Source organism: Physeter macrocephalus, chromosome 14, assembly GCF_002837175.3.
Source record: "Physeter macrocephalus isolate SW-GA chromosome 14, ASM283717v5, whole genome shotgun sequence".
Taxonomy (NCBI): Eukaryota; Metazoa; Chordata; class Mammalia; order Artiodactyla; family Physeteridae; genus Physeter; species Physeter macrocephalus.
The window spans coordinates 93,191,682-93,217,910 of record NC_041227.1 but is presented as its reverse complement, the minus strand read 5'-3'; the positions used below and the strand labels follow the sequence as shown (position 1 = coordinate 93,217,910).

Genomic DNA, 26,229 nt, shown 5'->3' with positions numbered 1-26,229 from the left:
CCGCGGAGTGGCTGGGCCCGTGGGCCATGGCCACTGGGCCTGCGCGTCCGGAGCCTGTGCTCCGCAACGGGAGAGGCCGCAGCAGAGGGAGGCCCCCATACCACAAAAAAAAAAAAAAAAAAAAAAAAAAAAAAAAAAGTAACCACACAGATATAAGATGTTTTTGCCTCTGAAGAAAGTGCATATTAGATGCGTCTGGATACTTATTATGCAGAGTGATTGTGGCATGTAGAGTTCTTTTCCCTGGGTGTTGCGCAGTCTGAGACATCAGCTGATATCAGAAAAAGGAGGGATAAGAAAAGTAGATGTAAATCAGTAGAAAGTCATTCTCACAAGAATTGTAAGGTACGCATTTATGTACTTGCTGCGATATGAGGTATTGTCACCCGGTGTCCCAGGGGACTTGGCATTTATTACCCCCGGAGTAACTATTGAGATGTGTAGCTCCTTTGTAACACACTGGGATGAGTTGGTGGTCGATCCCACTGGGAGTTTGTTGGTCTGCACAGTCATTTTTTCAAGGGAGGAACAGTTTGGCAGGTCCATAAGGACTCCGTTCTGGGGCCAGAACTAGGGCAAGACTTGACGCTGCCATTAATAGTAGACTTATTGCCCTGTCTTTCAAACTGTGCAACTTAACCATCAGTGGGTAGCGTAATCAGTGAAGTGGGGTGAACCAGCATTTTAAAACAAATGAGAAAGAAAATGTCGGCATGCATCCCATGTAGTAAGAATAAGTACTATTTCATGCAACTTTTGGCTTGTGTGGATATGTGTATGTGTGTATGTATGTACTGGGCCACATGCTTTCTTACATGCATTGTCGGTTTTAAAAACCACTGGTGGGACTTCCCTGGCGGTCCGGCGGCCAAGACTTCGCACTTCCAATGCAAGGAACAAGGGTTCAATCCCTGGTTGGGGAACTATGACCCCACATGCTGCGCGGCGCAGCCAGTAAATAAATAAATAAATAAATAAATAAATAATTTTTTTTAAAAAACAACGGCTTTGGGCAAGCCATGGGTAACCTTCTTGATGAGTTTCCTCATCTGAAGTCCTGCGGGAATGGGGGTAGGGTGGCAAGAAGGAGAGCTGGGCGTGGGAGGCGGAGGAAGCTGGGGAAGACAGGTTTTCTTCTCTGAACGCCTCTGTCAGATCACCCCAAAGAGCAAAGGGCTTCGCTCCTGGGTAGCTGGGAAGGGCCCCCAGCTCCAGGACAGAGAGGAGGGCTTGATTCCTCATCTCTGAGGCTTATCATCTGAGGCTGTGGCCGTGGAGGGTCCTGCCCCCTCTTCCGGAGGGGCCTCCAGGTGCAGACCAGGCCTTCACATGAGCTTCCTCATCTGAAGATGAAAACAAGACCATTACCTTCTCTCTCTCTTTCATGGGGTTGAGAAAATCAGGTGATCCTTTTGGGGACCTAGTACAGTGCCAGGTACTTAGACACTGAAATATTATCCGAAGGAAGGAGGACAGACAGGCGAAATACACCTTATAAACTATGAACTGCTGTGCCCAAACAAAGGGGCATAGTTGTCATTACTTAGAGGGTGCATATTTGAAAGAAGTTCAGAGGAACCAGACTGCCTGGCTCTGAATCCCTGCTCGACTGCTTACTAGCTGTAGACCTTCAGCAGATTAATGAACCTTTGTGCCTCATTTTGTCCACCAGCAAACTGGGTATACTGATATTAGTACTCTCTTCATAGGGTTGTTGTGAGGGTTAAGTGACTTTGCAGGGGAAGCTCTTAGAGCCCGAGTGTGAGCGGATTCTATTATTTTCTCCTGTTCTGGGAAAGAGCGCAGGTTAGAGCCTGTTTGTTTCCATCAACCCACCGGTTCCCTGAAGGAAGGGGAGGTCCATGTTCCCATCAGAAGCGTGCCCCTCTTAGATTCCAGCTCGGTTCTCATCTGTCACTGGGCCTAATTTGAGTTCCATTTGTCTGGGTAAAGATAACAGATTTAGGGGCCAAGACACTCCCTGCCTGCCTGCCTTTCTAACAGCTCATGCTCTCAAGGCAAAAACTGTGAGGCTGAGGCTCCCAGTCCTGGGGTGTGACCCAGGGTAGGTCCCTCCTCTTCCCCCCAGCTTGTTCATCCTGGCTTAGTTCTTTCTGGAGCAGAGGCAAAGAGCTAGGGAGTTTCGAGCCAGGAGGCCTGGTCTGCACCTGGAGGCCCCTCCGGAAGAGGGGGCAGGACCCTCCACGGCCACAGTCTCAGATGATAAGCCTCAGAGATGAGGAATCAAGCCCTCCTCTCTCTCCTGGAGCTGGGGGCCCTTCCCAGCTACCCAGGAGCGAAGCCCTTTGCTCTTTGGGGTGATCTGACAGAGGCGTTCAGAGAAGAAAACCTGTCTTCCCCAGCTTCCTCCGCCTCCCACGCCCAGCTCTCCTTCTTGCCACCCTACCCCCATTCCCGCAGCTCTTCTCCTGAGTGTTTGCTCTCAGTTTCACACTTCCTGATACGCAAACAGCTGGGCGTGTGTAGCCTGGACTGTGGACACACAGACGCAGACAGGGAGGCCACACAGGAGGCTCTGTTGCCGCCGCCTGGGTTGCTGGCTGGGCAAGGTTTGGTAACCTTCCAGAACCCTCCAGGTTCCTGATGGGCTCAGATGACAAGGGAAGAGGGTCTGGGAGCTGGGGCTGAGGTGGGGAGTGGAGGAAGGGGGCAGACCAAATGCACGTAATTCTGCAAGTCTCTGCAGGCTGCAAGTGAGCTGGGTGCTGCCTCTGGCCTGTCTTTGCCTTCAGCACCTTCCAGCCCTGGGTCCCACCTGGCCCTCCTCTCTTAGACTCTCCTTCTGGAGTTTGCTTTGCTCCTTATCTGTAAGATAGGTTCAGGAAGCTCCGCCGACCCCTCCACCCTCGCCCCCTGCCTGTGGTGCTAGTTAACAAAGGTGCATGTGGCAGCCTCCAGGCCTCTTGGGTTAGGAGGTAGAGGAAGTGGGCCGATTTCTTTCCCTGGTTTCGAAAGTCAAAAGGCACCTTGCTGGGGGTCAGAAGAGACAAATGACAGTGTGAAGTCATGAAAGGAGTTCGAACCCGAGCCCGCCTGGCCCACCTTCCTCAGGAGCACTTCATGGGACGCTCAGAGCCAGAGTTAACTCTAGTAAAATGGGGAACTGGCACCCCGTCCTCTGCTGCAGGGTTCTGGGAAGAGGGAGGGGTAGCTGGTGTGCTCTGTCAGGAGAGCAGGGCTGCCTGTGCCTTTCTGCTGCCCTCCCCGCCCGAGGCCTATTTTCAGGGCTTCACCAGATAAAAATAACTGCCTCCAAGGGTCTCAGGCCAGCTAGGGGCACGCACCCAGCACTTTCCCTTCCCCCAAAGGCCCCCAGCCTTGTCCTGAGAACCAACGGCCTGACGCCCCAGGCACAGTCCCTGTCCGTGTGACCTGCCCCTGGTGGGCACCGGCGCTTCCCCTTTTGCAGACAGAGTGGGACTTTAGGAGGAAGCAGAGCAGTCGTGTCTTGTCCCTGCATAGGCCTGAGTGCTTCCCCAGCAGCTTCTGAGAAATCCTGACACCGCCCCCCTTCTCCCCGAGGACTGTTCTCTCCTATTTCCTTTATTCCCCCCGGGTGGGGATTGCACCCCGGCTGGGACAGGGACTCCGCGGTGACTTGGACCCTCCTCTGGACCTGGGTAGATAGAGGAAAAAAGGATAAACTCTGACTGATCCCAAGGGCCAGCTCTGTATCCTTCACGGAACATCGGGCGCCATGAGCTCAATGTCGCTGCCCACCTGGGGTGGGGAAAACATTCTTCCTTTCTCCTGGCCCCGGTTCCCTCTGTGTCCCTGCCTGGCATGCTTCCCCAGGCCCCAACCTTCCACTTACTCCGATAATTCCTCTGAGGCCCTTTCCCATCACTCCTCTGTGAAGCCCTCTCCCAGCTGTGCCAGTTGGTATTGACAGTCCAAGTCGAGTAACAAGTGTATCTTGCTTTGTCCACGAAAATGTTTCATTTGTGTTGGTCCAGTTTACCCAAATAGATTATAACGTTGTCCGGAGCAAGGAACATGAGTCATAAAAATAATCTCCTAAAGGGAAAATTGGACCCCGTCACTCCCCTGTTTCAATCCCTCCAGGGAAAGCCAGGTCATTACATGGGCTTAAAAGCCGCATTCCTTCCCCACCGTGTGACCTGGCCTCTCCTCACCCCTCCAGCCCTCCTTTAGGGCCCTGCTCGCCAACTCCCTGGCTCGCAGCACACAGGCTCACTGGCTTGCTTCTAGCTCCTCTCTCTCCCCAAGCTGTTCCCACCTTGGGACCAGGCGTTGAGGAGCTCTGCCTGAAATACTGTCCCCTTTGCCCCCGTGCTTCCATTTCAGGTCAGCGTCTCCTTCTTGTCCCTCAGCAGGACATCCCCTTCTTATTTCCTTCATTGCACTTGCGTGTGATTTTGTGTTTGATTGTTTCCTTGTGTTTTGTTTGTCTCCCCTACTAGATGGGAGGCTCCATGGGGGCGGTGATTAGTGAATCACTGAATACCCCCTACACCCCCTGGTCTGGCCTTACATGGGCGCTTGGGCCATTATTTGTGCAGTAAATAGTAATAACAGTAGCAGCTAACATTTATTGATTGCCCTCTGTGTGCCAGGCACATACTCAATATTTTAGATAAATTATGGCTTTTGATCTTCCCATCAGTGTTCTTGAGAAGGTAATATTACCCCGGTTTCACAAATAAGGCTGCTGAGGCCCAGAGATGCTAAGTGACTTGCCCACAGCTATTAAGCAGCAGAACTGGGACTCTGGCCCACACTGCCTGGCCTGCACCAGGTCGAACCCCAGCCTGCTTTCCTAGCAAAGGGCTGGACATGAAGGCCTCATTGGTTCCAGCACTGAGAGGGTCAGAGGAGGACTTCTCCTTTTTCCTGCGTTCATCATCATGTCTGGATTTTTTAGAGCTGGGAGGACAGGGGAGCCAGAAGTCAGAGCATTGTCTGGGTTTTTAAGTAGGTGGGACTTCCCCTTGTGGACAGACAGATGGGAGGATAGAGTGAAGCCTGGCTGGACCTCCAGCTGCTGTGGCTGGCTCGAGCTGGGGGTCTTCTCTCAGGGTGAGCCAGTGATAACTTCGGCCTCCCTCAGTGGAGGTGTTCCCTGCAGTCCAGCATTGAGTCACCCATTCTCTGCTAGACTGCTTGCCTTGTCGAAAGCTCGCTAACTAATCCTGTGAGATAGTGGGGGGCGGCTCTAGTGAGCCCATACCTGCGCCTGCAACTTCTCCTTTCTGCCCCCTGGGTCTCCAGAATGACCCAGACTAAGTCAAAGGCCTCTTTCCACACAGCCCTTTATCTTCACAGTAGATGAAGAACACCAACCATGTCTGATTCAGGCTTCTCTCTCTCAAGTAAACGTATCCCTCCCCCCAACCTCCCCACCCGCATGCCTTCTCTATGGGGCAGGTTCCCAGACCCTCTCCCCTGAAGGGCCTTTGGTGTGCAGTCTGGGCATCTTTGGGGGGCTTTAGGGCTGAAGGAAGGTCAACCATGGAGGAGCTCTTTATCCTTCAGTATCATTTATTGTTTGTTTCAATGATGAATTTTAATAGGTTTTTTTTTCCTGATTATAAAATTAAAGTTTACTCCCTGGAGGTGATTTAGAAAATACAGAAATCACACTGAAGAAAATGTATCCAAGCCTCATTTTCCCTTAATGCTGGGCTTTAAGGTGATGAGTTCAGCTCCCAGCAAGTGTTGGGGATGGTCCTGAGCTTCTGCCTGTCACCTCACCCTCTCCACCAGCAGGCCTTGGAGCATCTTGGTGTAGAGAAGCAGAGGTGACGGAGAGGGATATTGCATGTCACCTTGTATGTCAACCTCGGCATTGAGAAAGAGTCTGAGGCTACGACAGGGCTCAGTGAGAAAGATCATTGTGATCGCTTAGCAGTGTCTGCCATGGGTACAGGAGGTAGCACGGTTGGCAGGCATGCCACCTGCTCTCTCTATACTAAGTGATGGGAACTTAAGATATCAGTACAGCTGAGATTGGTTTGGGTCCCTTAGAAACTCTATTCCCCAAGTCCTAGAATCATGTTCTGTTTCTTGGAAGGAAATAGCTAAAGGGTTGAGTTCCCAGTCAACCCTCCTTCCCACTGAAGCATGACAAGGGAGTTGGTGACCTCCGAGCATGAGGCCATTGTGCAAGAAAGCCATGGACCCTGTTAAACCGTCAGGCAAACCCAGTACAGGCTGAGAACCAGAGGCCCCTCAGGGGACACGGGGTGGGAGACATGCGTCCCGGCCCCACCCCTCGGACCTGGTGCGACTGCTGGACCAGGCTTCCTCTTCTTACAGTAATGGGTGGCTTGTTGGGGCCTGTGACAGCAGCTGCTCCATTCAAACCACGCTTCAGGTGCTCTGGCCGCAGTGGCCTTATCTGGGCAGAACTCGAGCAGCAGGAGGGCCTAATCTGGGCCCTGGGCCTGCTGACCCTCCGGTTTATTTGCCTCTCGCCTCTGCTCTTTTCTTCCTCTTCTCTCCCAGCCCATGAAACCCCTGAAGGCCACTGCCACCACCTCCCAGCCCGTGCTCACCATCCAACAGATCGAGACCATCTTCTACAAGATCCAGGACATTTACGAGATCCACAAGGAGTTCTATGACAACCTCTGCCCCAAGGTGCAGCAGTGGGACAGCCAGGTCACCATGGGCCACCTCTTCCAGAAGCTGGTGAGTCTCCCGTTGATAGAGGGCCCTTACCCGGGGCCTCAGTGGAGTTGCCGGTGTTGAGGGAGGACTGGTCAGCCCCAGACCTCCTGGCCTCCTTGAAGGCCGGGGCCATTTCTGAGTCCTGGAGGAAAGCCTGGGCTTCTGCCTTATGGGGAACCTGGGCCTGGTGCCCCGACTCCCAGCCTCCCCCAGTGAAGCCCTAGACTGCTTCTAGGGCTGCCAGAGGCAGGCCACGTGGGTGGGTGCCCTTGGCAGGGCACTGTTTCTCTCACCTGGGGCCTCCAGGGCTGGACCAAAGGCTCCCCTGCTGGGCTGCAGGGCCCTGTACCTCAGCCGGCAGAGGGGCAAGTGCCAGGTGGATAGGCAGGGACTGCTCACCTGAGACTTCAGACGCTCGCCTCACTTCCGCGCTGCCTCTGAAGTGAAGAGTCGGGAGGGAGACCATGTCAGCTAACGATCCTCTCCTGAGGACCCTGGGGCAGGAAGCACTAAGAGCCCAGCCCACCCGCATGGCAGGGCAGGGAGAAGGAGAGAGGAGGTGGAAGTAGCGTGCGGCCTTGGTCGGGAACGACTCGCAGAGACACCGTCTCCTCTAGCTCAGTGTCCATCTCTGGCCGCGTCCCCTGAGGACCCCCAGTCACACCCGCAGGGCCCCCACCCGGCTCTCCGCCACATAACTTCTGCCAGTCCAGCAGGCAGGATGGAGCTCAGGAGTCTGCGGCCCTATCCTCTGGGTATGAGTGGTGGGGGGGCAGGGAGCAGTGCTTCTCCTTTTCTTCCCCTGCAGTGGTGGGACCTGTTGAATGAACAGGGCTCTGCTTTTCTTACATGGAGAAGACTCTTGCTTGGATGCTGCTAGGCCACAAGCTCAGCATGCTCAAAACTGAACTCTTTGGCTCTGAAGTTCTTTGCTCTTTTCCCTGCCTCTGTCTCAGTGGGTGCGGCCATGTCCCACCCGCCGTCCATCCATGACTACCGGGGCCTCATCCTTGGCACCTCCCCTCCCCCACCCCCTTCCACCTCCCTGCATCCCATGGAGTCCACTTCTTTAAAGCTCACAGCCACCTGCTTCTCTCCAGCCCTCTGGCGCCCTCACCTGGACCACTGCTGTGGCCTCATGAGTGGCTTCTGCCCCAGACCTGCCTCCCAGGCAGCCTCTGGCCTCTACCTAAAAGCAGGAGAGCGTTTTCTAAACTCCTGACCGGACCTCAAGTCCCCCCTGCTCAGGGATTTGGATAAAGGCCAGGCTCCGAGGAGTGGCTTATGAGACCCTCTGCTGCTGGCCTCAGTCCACCCCTGGCCTCTGGCTGCTGCCGCCCCACCCTCTGCGCCCCCGACGCTGAACCTTCTGGTCTCAGTTCACACTGCAAGCACGCTTGACCTCTCTGTACTTGCGCTGTAGCCTGAAATGTCCTTCTCTGTCTTGTCTGGCTTCTTTGGTCAGTTTCCAATTTAGAAATGACCTCCGTGGAGGATCCTTCCACAGCCTCTGAAATGCAGCCCCTATGCTTACCCACTCCGTGAACACTAAACTGCCTGACTCCCCAGAACCATAAGCTCCAGGAGGACAGACTGTATTTTCTTCAATTTGGACACCCAGAACCAGCCCAGTGATCAATACATGAATGAGTGAGTGAGTGAGTGAGTGAATGGGTGAATGAGTGCACCGTGTCCTTGACCCCTGGGACCAGGGAGAAGTTGGAAAGGCATTGAGGAGACATCACAGGACCTGAGGTCTGTGTCCTGAGGGACAGCAGTGTTACAGAGATGAGCACAGCTTCTAGAGCCAGGTCGCAGCTGGGTTTGAATCCGGGTTCTGCCACAGGTTAAACTTGTGACACTGGGTAACTTACCCAACTTCTCCTGACTCAGCTTCCTCATCTGTAAAAACGAGGATAATAATAGTATTTACTTTATTGGATTGTTGTGAGGACTGAGTGAGTTAATACCTGAAAAGTTCTTGGAACAGGACTTGGAATATAGTAAATTAGTAAATACTCAGTAGTTAGCCGTTATCATTACTGTTATTACTATTATTACTGCTATTATTATTATTATTAGGAAGAAGCACCCCTGAAAGGCGTTGTTGCCAGGGAGCCCCACACTTCTGGTTCTGGCAGCCCCAGAGTGCTGGCCCCAGTTCAGGGATGATGAACACCCAGTCATCACTGCCCGCCTGGTCCAGGAGCCTGAGCTGATTGGCTTGGTGGGCAGCCTCTCCTCAGCCCTCAGGAGGGCAGAAGAGAGCAAACCCCGGGGGAGGGGGCGGCGGGGGGTGGTAGGAGTGAGTAGCCTGGAGCACAGTGGAAAGGCTGTCCCAGTTTATCTTTGTCACTTGGACCCTGCTGTCACCAGGCTTCCCCATTCTGCTCTGAGCTTCACTGGCCTGGCTATGAATTTGCCACCCGCCTCTTCCCTCCCCCTGCATCATGAACTGATGTCTGAAGCCCCTGGGGCTACAGGCTTGGGAGGAGGCCGGGCAGACCAGGCATCTGGAGACAGTTTATTTTCAGCTGGTCTCCGGGTATTTGATTATCCATTACTGAGAGAAGGGAATTAGCATCTCTGTTATTTGTTTTATGGGATCACCCCAGTGCCAAGCTGCTGTTTCCAAGCAACCTCCACTTCCCAGTTAATGGACCTGGCAGGCCAGGCCTTGGACCCTGCAGACTCGGGTGCTCCATGGAGATGGCAGTGCCTGGGATGGCCGGTGACCCCTGCACACAGGCCTTCTGCCCAGGTGGCTCCTGCTTCTGGCTCACCTCCGGCTACTCCCTCCTGTAGTGGGGTAGGAGGGTAGCGTTCCACCCTGAGCACCTTCTGTGGGAAGGGGGGACAAGGAATGTGCATCCTTAGAAGAATAGAAATGATACTTTGGTTTAGGAAGTGACTGGCTAGCACATCCCCTGTAGCTCGGGACACCAGTGGGCCAGGACTCCCTCTGGAAGAGGAAACGAACTCCATCCCTTCCCGCTCCTCCCCATCTGGGATTTTCCTTTCTGAAAAGTCTGGCCCATCTGGGGCTGAGACCTGCACGGCTCTGGCCCTGGCTTCTTCCCAAGCATCCCAGTCCTTACTTTCTCCTCTGGCTTTCCTGCGCCCCACCTGCCAGCTTCCTCGAGTTCTGTCTCTGCGCTGGGTGGCTCCAGGTCCCCCACCCACCTCTTTGGATCCTTGAGGAGCAGGGATTCTGCAGAAGGCAGAGTCCATCCGGGGCAGGGCTCAGGGGCAGCCCACTTCCCCCCTCGTACCTTGCTGGGTAGAAGCCTTGCAGCAGCTGAACGTCCTTACTACTTCATTGAAAAAAATTTTAACCAGAAAATCTAGAGAATAATGTAGTGAACAAAGGTGCAGTCACCTCCCAGAATGAACAGATGTTAAGCTCTGAAGATATATGGAAAGACTTTTCAATCAAGAAAATAGAGCATTACAGATGAGGATGAAGTCTCTCTCTCTCTCCCCCTTGGCTCTTGCCCTTCCTCTCAACCTAGAAGCAGCTACTGACATGAATTTGGTGTGTAGCCTTCTAGGCTGCAGTTCGTGTTTTTGCTACGCATATATATCTTTTTATGACATTGCAGGTACTTTTAAAGTGTATGTAAGTGAGTCTATATGTATCATATGTTTTGCAATTCAATCAGCATTCGTTTTGAAACTTGTCAGTGTTGCTACACAAAGATCTAGTTCATCCATTTTAACTGCACTGTGTGTATGGGTTCCTCTACACATTGTGTGTGTATGGGTTCGTCTTGTGAGCATTTTGTTTCCAGTCTTTTCACAAAAGAAAGAGTGAGGCGGGTAAATACCCTTGTTCACATTTCCTTGTGCACACACGTATGCAAGTTTCTCTAGAGCAGTGCTTTCCAGTAGAAATATAGTGCGAGCCACGTATATAACTTAAATTTTTCTAGTAAAAATTTTTTGAGTAAAAATGAACAGGTGAAATTAATGTTAAGAATATGTTTTATTTAGCCCAATAGAGTCAAAATATTATCATGTCCACATGTAATCAAGATTAAGAAATTAATGAGATAATTTCCATTCTCTTTCTCATACTAAGCCTTTGAAACCCAGTGTGTATTTTACACTCAGCACATCTCAGTTTGGACTAGTCACATTTTAGGCGCTCAATATCCATGTGTAGCAAGTTGCTCCCGTACGGGACAGCATAGCCCTGGGGTCTGTTTGTAGAAGAGGATTTGCTAAGTAGTAGGCTAAGCTGTGCATATTTTCAACTTTATTAGTTATTGACAAATTACTCTCCAAATATTTATACTAATTTACACCCCCGCAAGCAGTCTGGAAAAGTTCCTATTTTCCTACATTCTTTCCAACCCTGAATATCATTAGCCTTTTAAATTTTGACCAGGTTGATGGGTATGAAGTAGTACCTCACTGTGGTTTAATTAGAATTTCCACCCTTTGCTCTGGTAAGAGGAAATGTACAAGAGCACAGAGAAGGCTTTCCATAAATATTTGCGGAATTGAATTAACGAGCCTTGGTTTCCCCTTTTGCAGAAAGGGCTGATGGCATCTGTTCTGCCTCCCCAAGGAGGCCACGAGGCTCTGTGTGGTCCGAAGCTGTGGAAAGCTTTGTGTTAGGTTCAAAGTGACATGCAAATGTGCGGAGAGGAAGGACCTCTGGCTCCTTGAAGGCTGAGGAGGTGGGGACAGGGACCTCGAGGGAGGCCGAGGGAAGTGGGGACTGTGCCTTTAAGTGCAGTTCCCCACACTGAGCATGGGGAGTGGGGCGCTGAGCAGACCACATGTGCCCACCCCTCTCCCTGTCTCCCCCTGCTTTAGCTAATTCCAGGATATGAAAGATGCGTGAGGCATTAAGGGGCTTCAAACCGTGCGAGACTTTGATGATGCTAAATAAAGCCAAATGCTGCAGTGAACTGAATTTTGGCATGCCAACAAAGGCCGTGCCCTGCTCCCCCAACCCCCAGTACCCCCTTGTTAACCTTATTGGCTGAGCCAGTTTCCATGGAAACTACCAAGTTCAAAGGGAAACTGTAGTATGTTCATCCTGCCTTTTCCTTCTGCTCCCAGCTAGCCACTTGGACTGAGTTAGAGGTTCTGAGTGCTAAGGGAGCTCCAGGTGCTCTGGTTATGCTTTCATCCATTCATTAATCCTCTCTCCCCATCCCTCTCCTGCCCTTCTCTCTCTTCTCCCCGCAGGCCAGCCAGCTTGGCGTGTACAAAGCGTTTGTGGATAACTATAAAGTCGCTCTGGAGACAGCTGAGAAGTGCAGCCAGTCCAACAACCAATTCCAGAAGATCTCCGAGGTGGGCAGCTCCCTGCACAGCCACCCCTACGACTCGGGGTTTGGGGGGCTGCTCAGAGCCTTCTAGCCTTAGGGCCTCTCCTCCCCTGCTTGCCAGTGAGGAAAATGGCTCCCCTGATGAGTAACACTTAGCCTGATTTGCTTTCTTGCACTTGACATTTTCCCTCTTGACATAAGAATATCGCTTTATGTATGATTTTGTTATTCTGTTTTAGGTTATTCTGCATTAGAACAGGGAAAGCAAAAAAGAAAATTAAAAAGGCAGCATTCTCCCACACTGTGGTGACCTTAAGCAAGTCACTTCCCTTCTCTTGGGCTTATTTCCTCTGCTGGAGAATGAGGTGTCTGGGTTGATCAGCTCATCCCAGGCTTGCTTGGCAAGAACCGCCAGGGGCACTGTTTAAAATGCAGATCTTCAGGCACCTTCCCTGGAGCTTCAATTCAGAAGGTTTGGGGTGGGGCCCAGGAGTCTGTATTTTTAACAGACTTCCCCAGGTGATTTTTATAATCAGGAAGATTTTGAGAGAGTCTGGACTAGGTGATCTTTTAAGATCCTTGCAGTCCCATAGAGAGCGGACAAAGGCCACGTGGGTAAGAAGCCCTAGACCTTCTGGCTGGGAATATGCCTGTCCCTGCGGCTGCAGCCCAGCCTCCCCACCACCCTCCTCCGCGGGGCAGAGATGTGGCATTGTCTGCTGCCGACACTTCTATCCAGGAAGTGGCAGGGAAGGGCTCTAGGATTCCTCAGGAGCACAGCCCAGGTCACCCCTTGAGCCAAAAAGATCTCAGGGATACCCCCCACCCCCCACCAGGCCACTGGCTTTACAATCACAACACCCAGCTCCACGCTTGGGGCAGGAGAACCTCTGGTTCCAAGGAAAGGGAGCTCCTTCTGCAGTTTTGGAAGTCCTGCCTCATAGGCCCCTCTGAATCCTTTGCTTTCTCTCTCAGCTCTGATGCTGGAAAAGTTGGTGAGGTGCAGGATAGTTTTCGAGAAACTACTGGGGTTATAAGGGTTATACCCAAGTCTGGAATCAGCTGGGAGGCGGTGCAAGAGTAGGGCAGATGGAGGTGAAAATGTCAGCTTGATTACCAGTCAAAGCCGGATTGGAAAAATGTGGACATGGATCTGTGGCCACACTGGATTTGCTGACGCTTCCCCTCCACGTTCAAACACATCTATTGGGGGCAGAGAGAGGAGGGCTGAGCTCTGTTTCTTCTCCCAAACCCAGGGGTCAGGTGAGTCACCCTCTGCCTGGCAGGACGGAGTGGAGTGAGGGGTGGGAAGGTCCCTCTAAGTGGAGCAGCGAGGCTGGAGAAAGGGTGTTCCTCTCACGGCTCCCCGCCCTCCCTGGGAACAAACTGAGTTTCCCTTCTGTGTTCAGAGTGACCTGCCAAGGCTGCCCGGGTGCCTGGGTCATGTGTGGTCCAGAGAGTGGCCGGGGGGGTTCTCCTCTTAGCCTGGGCTGACTGACTGTTCTCTATGGCTGGCAGAAACCCCTGCCCTCTTCCCCAAGCCCCTCTCATGGCCAGCTGGCCCCAAGGGCGGAGCGAGGCCCGTGGCCTGCTGCCAGTGGCTTCTCACCCTGACTCATGCGCAGACGCCGTCACTTCCCACTGGTGCTGCCACTTAATTACTGCAATTAGGCCCTCCTCCTCTGCAGCAGAGCGATTTCATACCTCTAGGCTGCACTGGAAGGGGACATGGAGAAAAATTCCCTAAATCTTGGAATCCAGACACAGCCTTGAGAAGCTGAGTAACCTCCCTTTCCCCCAGCCCCACAGCCCAGGCTCAGTCCCTGGGGGTTTTCTCTGTCTAGAAACAGCTTGAGGCAGGAGTAGGACGTGTGGAGCTCCCGCTGCCTGGGCATTTCCTCCCAGACAGAGCAGGCAACATCACCTGGTACCTGACCTTGGCCTCACCTCGTCCCCGCCTTCCTGCTGACACGTCCCCTGGGAAACCTCCCCCCCTCCTCCAGCCATGCACTTAGTCTTCCAAGTGGGGATTGCATTACAGCTCCAATTACAGGCCACACTGGTCCAGTGGCAAGGGCTGGAGCTGGAACCTCTGACTCTAAATGCAGATGAAAAAGGTTAGGATCAGATAAGCCATCCCCGGGGTCTGTTTCCGGCACTCACTCCCTGTCACTTTGCGCGGGATCCAGGAGGGGTGTTGCCTCTTCCTTCCTTGAAGTTTCCTCTCTGACGCCCAGCCCAGACATGGTGGGTGGGGAGTGCGGGTGGGGCCGGTGGCTGGGTGAGTCCCTTTCAATATGGGTAAGGTACGGCTCAGACTGCCCTGCACCTCCCTGCTTCCCCCTGTGCAGGTGCGTGGGACCCTTCGCTCCTTATCTCAAGAGCTCATGCCCAAGGACCAGCTGGTGCGCTGTGCTTGTCCACTAAAAGCCTGTTGGCCCTGGGCTGACGTGTACAGACCTCCAAGTAGTGGCCGCTGCTGCGGGGTGGAGGAGGGTGTGGGCCTCTGGAAGGCCCTCTGAGCTGCTGGGGAGGGGCTTCAGGGGACCAGTCTGAGGAGCACCATGAGAGCAGCCCTCTCTGGTCCCTGGAAACCCTCCTCTTGCCTGTGTCAGCTGCTGGATCCCCGAGGCTCCAGGAGATGATGGGTGTGGCCCAGGGGCTCAGGAAGCCGGGAAGCAGAGGGAGGCCTGCACCTGTTAGTCTTTGTCTCTCTGCTCCTCTTTGCGCCCCGGGGCTTCAGAGCCCTGCTTCCTGCCCTGCTCACGATGGGGGATGAGGAGGCTCAGGGGACAGGCCAGGTAGTGATTCCTCTCCTCTGTTTGGCAGGAACTGAAAGTGAAAGGTCCCAAGGACTCCAAGGACAGCCACACGTCAGTCACTATGGAAGGTACTTTGGGGAATGGCTTGGATAGCAGTCACCTTCCTTTGTCTGGCTTTGTGGACTACGGTGCCCTGCTTGTGCGTGTGCGTGCGCGTGCGCGCGCGTGCGTGTGTGTGTGTGAGCGTGTGCGTGTGTGTGTGAGCGTGTGCATGCGAGGAATCCAGCCTCTGTCCCCAGGCAGCTGGCCAGCTACAAACGTGCTCCTCCCTAGGATGCCAGCAGGAGGCTCACTCCCCTCCTCCTCCTCCCCCCTCCACGCACGCAGCCCTCCCCTCCCCTCCCCCTTGCTAGAGGAGCACTCAGAAGCGGCTGCTTGATTCTGGAGGCTGTGCAGCAGCAGCCGGGAAGGTGGCTGAGTGGCCGGGCCGCTGATGGGAGCTGGGGAGCTGGGAGCTATGGCCGCCCGCTCCTGCCGCGGGGACGGAGGCTGCCATGGAAATTCTCCTCATCATTCGCTTCTGCTGTAACTGCACCTATGGTAACCCAGGCCCCCTCTCCCGAGCACCTCTGGGGGCTGGCTGGAGTGGGCTGCAATGTGGCCCTCAAGGTTTGGGGGGCAGCGGGGCAGGGAGGGGGGACAAGTGGCTGGACCTATGTTAACCCCGTGCCGGCCAGCTTCCAGCCTGGAGTTGAAGTCTGGGGGCCACTCGGGGCAGGGTGGCTTGGAAATGGGAGGACCAGGCTAGAAGGGTCCAGGCACCCCCGAGGATCTGTGGGGAGTTAGTGGCTCAGCTTGAGAGGCTGGGGGCAGCTTCCTGGAGAGGCTGTTATGGAGAGAAAGTGACAAGGCTGGGCCTGCAGGGGTGGCCACCCTGGGGCTGGAGAGGGGTCAGCAGGGGCCAATCGGAGAGTGACAGATGGTCTGGATGGCAGTGCCTTGTTGCAGGAGGGCGCCAGCCCCGGCTGGAGGGAGAAGTTGGGAGTCTCTTTGTTTCGTGAGAGGCCAGGGTATTGTGTGCTTGGAGTGCACACGCTGCCTTCGCTCTCTCCTCTCTGAATGGCAGGGGAGAATGTGGATGTGGTTGGGAGCAGGAAGGAATGGGGTTGCTCCCAGGGGGTTCGTTTCTAGCCACTGGAGACCCTTGAGCTGAGGTCTTGGCCGTGAATGCTGGTGGGAGAGGGGGGCGTGGCCGGCTGCTGCCTTGTGAAGGTCACACACCCACCAAACAATAGGGGGGACGGGCAGAGCATCGTCTTTGCAGTTCCATCAGTGAGGGGGTCCTGGGACAGGTGTGTGCAGTCAGCCAGGCTCTTGCTCAGAGGAGGCTGGCACAGATCTAGGCAAGGAAGTGTCCGGAAGCTAGTGGGCCCCGCCTTCCGAGGCCAGAGGTACCTTAGGGATGAGCCAGGCTGCCTTTGGCAGGGGCATAAGGGTCCAATGTTGCCCCAGGCCAGCTGCTCTGGGCTCCTGTGGCAGGCAGCTGGTTTCAGGACCGTCTTCTCTCCCACCAGGCGTTTTGTCTCGGCACCCCTCTCAGTCACTTTGCTCTCATATCTCCGTGGTAACCCGGAGCTCCTTGTCGAAGGCTGAACAGAGGGGGGTGGCAGCATGCTGGAGGAGTGATGCTGAGGTTTCTCGGGCTCTTGCCAGGGGCCGCTGTGCACGATCAGCTGTCCCCTCACCTTCTCGGGCTGTCCTGCATTGAAGACTGCTCGTGATGGAGATAGCCCCTGAGGTCACCCCTCTCCAGCTGTCCCAGCAGGACAGCTGTAGTCACAGGCAGACGCTGACCTGGGTCCACACCCCTCGGCTCAGATTCTGACAGGCTTGAAACTGGCCTAGTCCTAGATCTGAGGGGAAAATGCCCTTTTTGGTCTGGCCTAGGAGTTGGTCAAGTCTCCAGTCAGTCTCCCTAAAGAGGAAATGGTCGGCCCTTTGCTTCCTCTTTCTTCCCCCAAAAGAAGCTTCGTTTTAGTGAAACAGGCCTGGGACCTAGAGTTCAGGGTTTCTTTGGTCCCTGCCGCAAAGTCAGCTTTAAAGTGAGGGGTCAGGAGTGAAGGAGCCCTTGCTGACCACGCTGTTTGAATCTTCTCAGCCCCTCCAAGGGGTGCTGGTTGTGGGGTATCAGGGAGGCTGTGCGACTTGGGGCTCACTCTGCAGTTGTCTGCCTTAGCGGTTGTGTGCGGAGCGCCCAGTCTGCAGGGCTCCAGGCCACACGCAGTGGAGGTGCAAAGAAAGTCCCGTGTGACCCAGGCCCCTAAGAAGGGGACTCACCTTGGCAACAAGAGAGGCCCGCTCATCCACTCCTTCCCGGTGAATCTTTCCCAGAATCCTCCCGAGGGCCACCGAGCTTTTGCAGGTGCTGCTTCCCCTACAGAAGGGGACGTCTCAAAGATAGGAGCACGGGTAGACCATGGGTAGATTCAAAACCCAGCTGTCCCTTACAGCTTTGTGATTGTGAGCAAGTTACATAATTTCTCTGTGCTTTCGAGAAGTTTCTGCATCTGTAAAATGGGGCTAGTGATAATTGCTTCCCTTTTTGATTAAAGGAAATAACGCATGTAAAACAGTGCCATTGGACACAGAGTAAGTACTCAGCAAACTGGAGAGAGGCCAGCTCGCACACGTCATGGTTTGACTTTTAGCCGCTGTGAGTGTTGCTTGTGAAAATCCTGGTTGGGGAAGGCTTTCTGGAGGAGGGGGAGAGACAAGCATTGCAACTTGGTGAATGGTGTCTGTCCCAGAAACAGGAGCCCCATGGTGAGGAGGGGTGAGAGTGGGTGAAGCAGAGGCAGGAAGCAGGCCATCCTGCTGGAGCCATGGAGCAGGTGAGGGGGGAAAGGTGGACTCTTCACCCTGCGTTCTCAGGGGAAGCAGGTGTGCAGGTGCCGTGAAGAGCACGAACATCAGGGCCGCACTGGTTCCTTCCATATCTGACCGTGGCCCCAGGGCCCTCTCCCTGCGCTTGCCTCTCCCCACCCTTCCTCCCACCTGCCCCTCCACCACCTGGGGCTGATGCATTAGGACTCATTCCACGGCCACAATCAAGTGGACTCTTGAGGTGACCGTAGGCATATTAATAACCCGTCTGAAACCCAATCCACCATTTGTGCAGACCTCTGAGCTTAGTCAGAAACCTCTTCCTCCTGGGACCTGACAGAGGGGCAGAGAGGGAGCTGACACTGTAGTATCAGCTTTCCCTGAGCGGGAACTCGAGGGCCCACCCTGGCGGGTGTCTGCTGAGCTTGCACTTTCTCTGGGTCTCTGGGGTTCTCAGGGAGTGATTTTTTTTTCCCCCTGCAGATGGGCTGAGCCACAGGTGGGTACCCTAGACATCCTCAGAACTGGCCCCCTCCTGGGCTGGTAACTGGGCTGTACCCTCACTGTCCCAAGATACCCCAAGCCTGGTCCTGTCCATTCTAGCTCCCATAGCCCATGGGGAGGGGCTTTAGAAATTGCTAAATTAAGAAAGGGCTGCAAATAAATCATGGGAGATGTGTTTACATAAAGCAGTGGTTTTCAACCATTATGACATATCAGGATCAGCACAGGAGAGATTTTTTAAAATGGTGATGCCTGGGTTCTGCCCATCAGAGCCTGCTGTTTAGTTGATGGGAGGGGGGGAAACAGGCATCTGAATCTTTTAAGAGTTCCCTAGTGATTCTAATGGGCAGCCAGGCAAAGCCAACAGATGAGGCTCGGGGCACACCACTGAGACTGCATCTTCTCCGTAGCCTTCAGATTATTCCCCAAAGTGTCCATTTAGCACTGCGCAGGGTATTTATATCGAGGGCTTTGGGGAACTCTGGTTTGGGGGCTGGCTGGGACATGAATGTCAGCTCTGGGACCTGTCACAGCCTGGTCCCATGGGACACCCACTCTAGGGTCCTCCTCCCCAGACCAGCATCCTGCCTCTTACTGCTCCCACGGCAGGAGGACAAAGGTCATGACCCCATGCACAGAGGTGTCCAGGTGCAGGACCGGAGCTGAACCACCCAGGCTGGGAGGGGCAGGGCACAGCTGCTCGCAGGAGCTTTGTTTGGAAGTGTCAGTGGGCCAGCTGCCGCCACCACCTGTCCCAGCAATCCTCATTTGGTGTCCTAGTCACCAAGGGGTGTGGCCAGTGGGGGCCCTGATGAGCTTGCATTTTCCCAGCCTCTTCAGGGGCTCTCATACTCGAAGCCCCACCTGAATTCCTTTAGGAAATCTTTGCCCCCCAGCTGCCACTAGCTTGAGAGCAGAGCCTTTCTGTGGAGGTTGGGCATGCCTCCTTGGCCCTCAGCCAGGAGGGGGTTGAGGGCATGGAGAGGGGTCTTCCTCATGGAGATGAGGTCAGCCGTGCGGGTCAGAACGAAGCATGCTGTTCCCAGCTGGCGGTGCCAGGCCTTGGACCAGAGGGATATGAGAATGATGGGGCACGGGGACACCGCCCTCCCTGGGAAAACAGTGTCTCCTTCCTGCATTCTGGGGTCCCGGGTGTGACCCCCCCCCCCCAGAGTCCTGGAGCTCTGGGGGGTAAGGCTGTGTGATTCATCGTGGAGGGTACAGAGGAGTATCAGTGTCTGCTTTGAGACTGGTCAGGCCAGGACGGGCCTGGGGGACGCACAGCCCTCGAAAACATCACGTCTGGTGGGAGATGAGATGAGGAGGCAGGTGGGAGGGGGCCTGGGCCACCAGAGTTGTGTGTCCCCCTTTTGGTGTTGTCTGGCCTGCCTGGGGTGAAAGTGGAGGTGTGGGTTACCATGGAACCCACTTTGGCCTCCTGTAAGCGGATGTCCATGCGAGGGAGGGAGGCAGGTCGGGGCATGAGGCTGCCCCGTAAGGTCTCAAGCTGCTCCCTGTATTTCATCTGACCTGTCTCCTTTCCCCCTGCCCCCAACAGCTCTGCTCTACAAGCCCATTGACCGAGTAACCAGGAGCACCCTTGTCCTACACGTGAGTGTGTACCCCCCCTGAATGGCCTGAGAGGGCTCAAGAGTTGGATGGGAGGCTGAACTCAGGGTGGGCGGGCACTGGAGTCGCTGAGAACAGCCCATCTGGGGAGTTGGGCAGAGGGTCGCTGGGCCCTGACTGCACCTGCTGGCCTGTGGTGACCATGCTGATGGGTCCAGGGCCTAAAAATAGCTTGGCTACTAAGCTTGATTTGGGGCCAAATGCTCCCCAGGAGGCAGGCACTTCCTGCCTCCCGATCCCTTGACTGATGGTCTCCGGTGCCCTTGGAGCAGCTGTGGGGTGAGTAGGGGGGTATCTCTCCCAGCTGCTTGGTGACATGAGACTCCACCTGGCCTGTGCTGCCCGGGGGAAGAGTAATGACTGCAGCAGGAATAAAGGGGCGCCACTGGCCTCACCCCTGCTGCTCTGAGCCTAATTTTTATTTCAGATTTTGCAGGTATGACCAGGTTAGAGTGTGGGTCCCTAGTGTCTCCCTCGGAATTTTTTTAGTGAGGATAGAGTTCTCCCGACTGTCTTCTCACTAAGCCCCAGAACCGCTCCCCACAACTCACCACCCCATCCTTCCCAGGACCTGCTGAAGCACACACCTGTGGACCACCCAGACTACCCGCTGCTACAGGATGCCCTCCGCATCTCCCAGAACTTCCTGTCCAGCATCAATGAGGACATTGACCCCCGCCGGACTGCAGTCACAACCCCCAAGGGGGAGGTGAGCTCAGGACCCAGCATAGCCTGGCACCCAGATTGCCCGTCCCTGCTCTCCTGCCCGCTCGGGCACCACTGCCCGATGCTCTGTGGCTCTCCAACCCTGATCTCTCATTCCCAGCCAAGGAGAGGCCTTCAGGTCCTGGACTGACAGTTTAAAGTCCAGCGTCTCATTAATCTTCATAACAGTCCACAGGAGCAGAAGGGGAAACGGGGCCCCGGAGGGTCTCTCCAGGTCTCCTGCATGAGGTCTCTCGGCTGTAAGTGTTGGAACTGGATTCTTTAGCTGGCGTTATCTGTCTGCAAGCCTCATGCGCTGACCTCCAGACCAGGGCTCTGGCTGTCTCGTTCTTGAATGCAGACACCCCGCTCTGGGCGGTATGATGTCCTCAGAGTCCCCTGGAAGATAATGGCTCAAGCTGAGGGAGCTTGTGGAGTCAGGGAGAGATGACTGAGGCTGCCAGGTGGCTGGACTGTCCCAGGTGGGCGCCTAGGTGTGGCTAGCAGCTCCAGTTCCCTGGGGGCCCTTTTTGGTGGAAGGGTGGGGGCACCTCAGTGAGGGGAAGCAATGTGAAGAGTCAAAGGGACAGTTACCTGCATGGGTCAGCAGCCTGGCCCACGTACGGGGTTTCCTGTCCAAGAGAGGTAATTAAGTGGCGTTTAGGGGTGAAGGCTGGTTGGGTTTATGCTCCTTTTGTGACATTTACGAGCCTCCAGTGTCTCCTGGGGAGGGAAGTAATGAGGGACACATTCTGGAGAGTGACTAATAGGGTACAGAGAGCTGTCCCTAGTGCAGCTCCCAGCCCTGGGTTGCAAACCCTGGGATGTCACCAGTTTGTTGGACTCTGCGGATGTCTGAAAGAGCTCCAGAGGCCCTAGAACATGACCAGTTTCAGATCATTTTAATTGTATACTTTCTACGTGCTCACCTACATATTGCAACATATATAGGTCACGCAGCACATAATACGGGGAAGGCTGGGACAGATAATGACAGCCTCACAGCAGCCTGCTGGCTCTGAGGGTGGCAGGGAGGAGGCTCTGGAAGTTATGCGTGGAGCAAAATGCTCTGGACCAGCCAGAGCCCAGGTTAGAGATGGCTGCAGGTTCCCCAGGACACTGTGATGGCCCCACGGAGGGAAGTCCAGGGTCAGAGACGGTGTAAATGGGCCTGAGTGGTTCTGCAGTTCGAGGTTTAGTTGAAACTAGATCAGCATCTTAGGCAGGGTTAGGGGGGTTTTATGGTGGGGGTGGGAGGGAGTGTTCATGACCCAGGGTGGGTCCATCCAGGTGTGAGCTGTTGAGAGCTGCAGGGAAGTGGAAGGCTACCGCTTGTTGATCCCATCTTACATGCCAGGCACTGTGCTGACTGTTCATACACCATGACTCCTACCTTGTGGGGCAAATATCATTATCCCCATTTTACAGTTGCTAAGACTGAGGCTTAGAGAAATCAGGGAAATTGCCCTCAAGATCACAGCCAGGAAGTGGCAGAGTCTGGATTTAAGCCCATGTCCCTGACCCCAAAGCCGGTGCTCTTAACCACCAGACACTACGGTCCCTCCCTGGAGCCCCACCCTCACCCCCACAGCTGGATAGGTGCAGGCTGGGCCCTGCCTGGGCTGACTCCCAGGCGGGGGTGGGTGTACCATCTCCCTCAGACGCGGCAGCTGGTGAAGGACGGCTTCCTGGTGGAAGTGTCGGAGGGCTCCCGGAAGCTGCGGCATGTCTTCCTCTTCACAGACGTCCTGCTGTGCGCCAAGCTAAAGAAGACATCGGCGGGGTGAGTGTGCAGGGTGGGGGGCGGGAGTGCAGCTAGACCCTGCCCGCTGTGGAGCGCCTCAGCTACCTGGGGCAGTCTGCATTTTTTCCCTTTTTTAAAAACATATTAATTAATTTAATTTTACTTCATAGCCTTTTTCTAAAAATAAATCATGGTTTTAATTGTAAAGATAATGCAACCAGATTACAGAAAAAAAAAACCAAAACGAAACCCGTCACCCACCTGAACATAAGCATCAGTCTCCTGCTGCTGTATTTCCTTCCAGCTTTTTAAAATGTTCTTATGTTTTTTCGTATACTTGTAATCAGAGTGAATACCCAATTTGGGGCTCTGCTTTTTCCATTTCACGTCATAAGCATTTTCCCTGTTGCTGCCTAATCTTCATAATCATCATTTTACTTTCCTGCGTGATGTTACAAGTGGATATGCCATAATTTACTTAAGCATTCTCCTTTTATTAGACATCTCTAAATTTTTGCTAACTGCAATTCAGTGAATATTCATTAAATCTGCTGGTATCATTTATTGAGTGGTTGTGCCATGCCAGGTGCCACAATAAATGCTTTGAATATATTATTTCTAATCTCCCTAGTGACTCCACAAAGTAGGTATTATTATCCCCATCTCACAGATAAGAGAAAAAGCTTAGAATAAAGTTAAATAAGTTGCCCAGGGTCACACAACTGAAGTGGAGGAGATGGGATTTGAACCTTAATCTGACTTGAAAGCTTCTTTCCACCTACATCACTATACCCAGTGATATGGGTGTCTCTGTGTCATGAGCAGAAAAGCTTATTCAGTATTCACTCCCACATTCTTCCACTTGTATTTCCTTATCATCTACGGTGTGCCAGGGGAGACAAGCCATACGCTCAGTGTTGCAGGGAGGTGCAAACCAAAGTCCTGTGGGAAGTGAGAGAAGGAGAAGTTATTATGAGTTTCAAAAGAGGGGATGACTCCCTGGCTTTTTTTTTTTTTTTTTGGTCAGGTACATTCTCAGAGATTACTTCTTTTTTACTCCTTTTTTTAAAAATAAATTAATTTATTTATTTTTGGCTGCGTTGGGTCTTCATTGCTGTGTGTGGGCTCTCTCTAGTTGCGGCGAGTGGGGGCTACTCTTTGTTGTGGCGCGTGGGCTTCTCATTGCGGTGGCTTCTCGTTGCGGAGCACGGGCTCTAGGCACACGGGCTTCAGTAGTTGTGGCTCGCGGGCTCTAGAGAGCAGGCTCAGGAGTTGTGGCGCGCAGGCTCAGTTGCTCCACGGCATGTGGGATCTTCCCGGACCAGGGCTCGAACCCGTGTCCCCTGCATTGGCAGGCGGATTCTTAACCACTGCGCCACCAGGGAAGTCCCTTGGATGTTTCTTTATAATCCTCAACTCAGTATCCCATGTGACCTCTATTGATAAAAGTTGGCATTCAAAATAGCATTTGTATTCTATCTCTAGCCTAGAAGATAATGAATATAAGCTAAGTATAGATAGGCTAGAAGGGAAGGAAGAGTGTGGGATGGGGAACAGGAAAGCATGAGACCACTCTTGCTCATACCCTAGAGGTTTGGGCTGTTTAAGAACATCAGTTGTTCTGGGCCAGAAGAATGGCAGGCCCAAGGTCCAGAGCCCTTACTGCTGCCTGACCCTTGAACCCAACTATCATTAGTCCACGAGTGTTTCCTGATTAGGCTTCTCAAGGAGGGGGATTGTTCTTGCCTTTGATGAGTTCTTAGTAAATCCCTTTCAGGTGGTGTTTGGTTCCAGCAATTCAGGTCTGAAGATCCAAATTCCTCTCGGGCTCACATCTCCCTCTGACTTGTTTGCAGGAAGCACCAGCAATATGACTGCAAATGGTACATCCCCCTGGCTGACCTAGTGTTTCCATCCCCTGAGGAGTCTGAGGCCAGTCCCCAGGTGCACCCCTTCCCAGACCACGAGCTGGAGGACATGAAAATGAAGATCTCTGCCCTTAAGAGTGAAATCCAGAAGGAGGTAAGCAGAGCCTGGCATCAGCTGGGGCGGGGAAGTTGGCCTTTTTTATTGGGGCCCTTTGAATTGGGTGTGCCAGGGAGGTGGAGGGAGGGGAAGTGGTAAGGTTTGGGAGTCTGACAAGGGAGGCAGGATGTAAGAGTGGGAGGCCTTTCTTTATAGTCTTCAAGATACATTTATGTGCCCAGGGAAAGACTCTAACCATGGCAGATTAGCACTGAGCATATGGAGGGCGGGCCAAGGAGTCAGTGCTCAGAATTCAGTGGGGTTAATTATGGGACGTTTCCTGGGGAACAGTGTATGCCAAACACTGCAGAATATGAAAGCAAGAGAAGAAAAAGTCCCTCTTAAGGAAAAGCAAGATGTATGCAAGAGAAAGGACCTGGGAGGCCCCTCAGAAATGGACAGATCAAGTCGGCAAATAAATAACAGAGGGGGCCTTGAATATCACTTGATCTAAAAATGCACAGAAGCTTGTGTCCTGACAGAGAACTGAGATTCTGTCAAACACACATGGAACATTCACAAACATTTATCATGTATTAGGCTGCATAGGAAATCTCAAATTAAAAAGAAAAAATGATAGTGTACTGGTCATGTTCACAAACTACAGTGCAGTAAAATTAGAAATTAACAACTAGAACGTAGTTAAATATGTGCCTGGGAAGTTAAAACTTTCAAGATAAAGAGGAAATCAAAATGGAAACTGCAAACTGTTTAGACCTGCATGAAAATGAGAGCACTCCATATCAAAACCTATGGGATGTAGCCAAAGTGCTCTTTAGAGGACAATGGCTAGCCTTAAATTCATGTGTTTGAAAACAGTGGCTAGAGGAAAGCACCTTACAGGCAGAGCCTTACGCATGAATGGAAGGAAGAGCGTGGAGGGGCTTGGTTGGTTGGCCTGGTCTCTCCTCTTCACCCATCCAGACTCGGCCTTAGGCCTAACCTCACCTGATGACCCTTCCCTGATGTCTCCCCGCTACAGTCTGGGTTGGGTGCCCAGCTTCCTGGTTCCAGACGTTTACCTCTTTGCTTGGCTTTGTTGGTACTGAATTAAAATTGCACGCTCTGCTTTCTCTTTTCCCCACTAGAATTTCAGCTCTAGTGAGGGGGCTGTTTTCTTCAGTCCTATGCCCTAGCACTTAGCACGTAAGAAATAGGTGCTTTGGGAACAATTGTTGAGAAATACATGACCAAATGGCCTCTAAAGATTCTTTAAACCCAGATATCTCTCTTTGAACAGGGGAGAGGAAGATCATAGTAATAACCCCAGGGATGTTTGGTTCAGGGGAATGTCCTAGGGCTGAGGGTCAGACTGCAGGTGCATCTGCCCAGAGGGAGCCTCCTGACAAGCACAGGTGTCCTCCTCCTGAACAGCCAGGCTCACCCTGCCTCGGTGGAGCCTGTTTCCCCAGCAGGCTCTGTCCAGCATCCCCACTTCAGGGGCATCCTGCATGCATGTTTCTCACCCAGTCCTGGGAGCAGCAGGCTTTGTGCCCTCCGTCCTTCCCCAGGTGTGCAGACATGGCCTTCTGCTTAGTTGAAGCCATGCTTACACACCTCTACTGGCTGCTGGCTGCAGGGGTGTGCCAGATGCCTCACAGACCTCCTTATCCAGTGGAGAATGAAGACATTCCTGTGTGTGACCACAGCATGTGACACAACATGATAAGAGTCACTGGAGAGGCACAGTGTTGTTCTCTGAGTCACAAAAGAAGCAGCAATTTATTCTTTAATAATATTTTTTAAACACAATTTTTTTCTAATCACCAATGTAACACTAGCTTATTATAACAAGAAATGCTCACAATATCAAAGTGTATAGAGTAGAACTGATCATCACCCCCCCATTATCACCAGTTTGAGGTGTATTCTTCTAGACTCTTCTATGCTTATACGTGTGTGTGTGTATATGTGTATTTTTTAATGAGATTAGACTACACGTGCTGTTTTGCAATTTAATCTATCAGATCCTATTTAACAGCTGCATCCTCTTCTGTTGCTCAACTACATGACAACGCATTTGAGTCTTTAGCTTGTT

General features: G+C 53.2%; 1 protein-coding gene across 3 annotated transcripts in view; it reads left to right on the top strand.

The window, feature by feature from the left end:
- The window catches only part of ABR (ABR activator of RhoGEF and GTPase), a 158,351-nt gene that overhangs the window by 109,193 nt on the left and 22,929 nt on the right, over positions 1–26,229 (top strand). Inside the window, exons 6-12 of one of the 3 annotated variants that reach the window (XM_028498286.2) lie at positions 6,490–6,675; positions 11,857–11,964; positions 14,769–14,829; positions 19,647–19,699; positions 20,286–20,426; positions 22,084–22,205; positions 24,023–24,667. In XM_028498286.2, coding sequence (XP_028354087.1) covers positions 6,490–6,675; positions 11,857–11,964; positions 14,769–14,829; positions 19,647–19,699; positions 20,286–20,426; positions 22,084–22,205; positions 24,023–24,290 — 939 coding nt within the window. In that variant the 3' untranslated portion in view covers positions 24,291–24,667. Of the gene's footprint in view, positions 1–6,489; positions 6,676–11,856; positions 11,965–14,768; positions 14,830–19,646; positions 19,700–20,285; positions 20,427–22,083; positions 22,206–24,022; positions 24,668–26,229 lie in introns of those variants that run through there. The other 2 variants (XM_028498287.2, XM_028498288.2) reach the window with 2 other exon arrangements.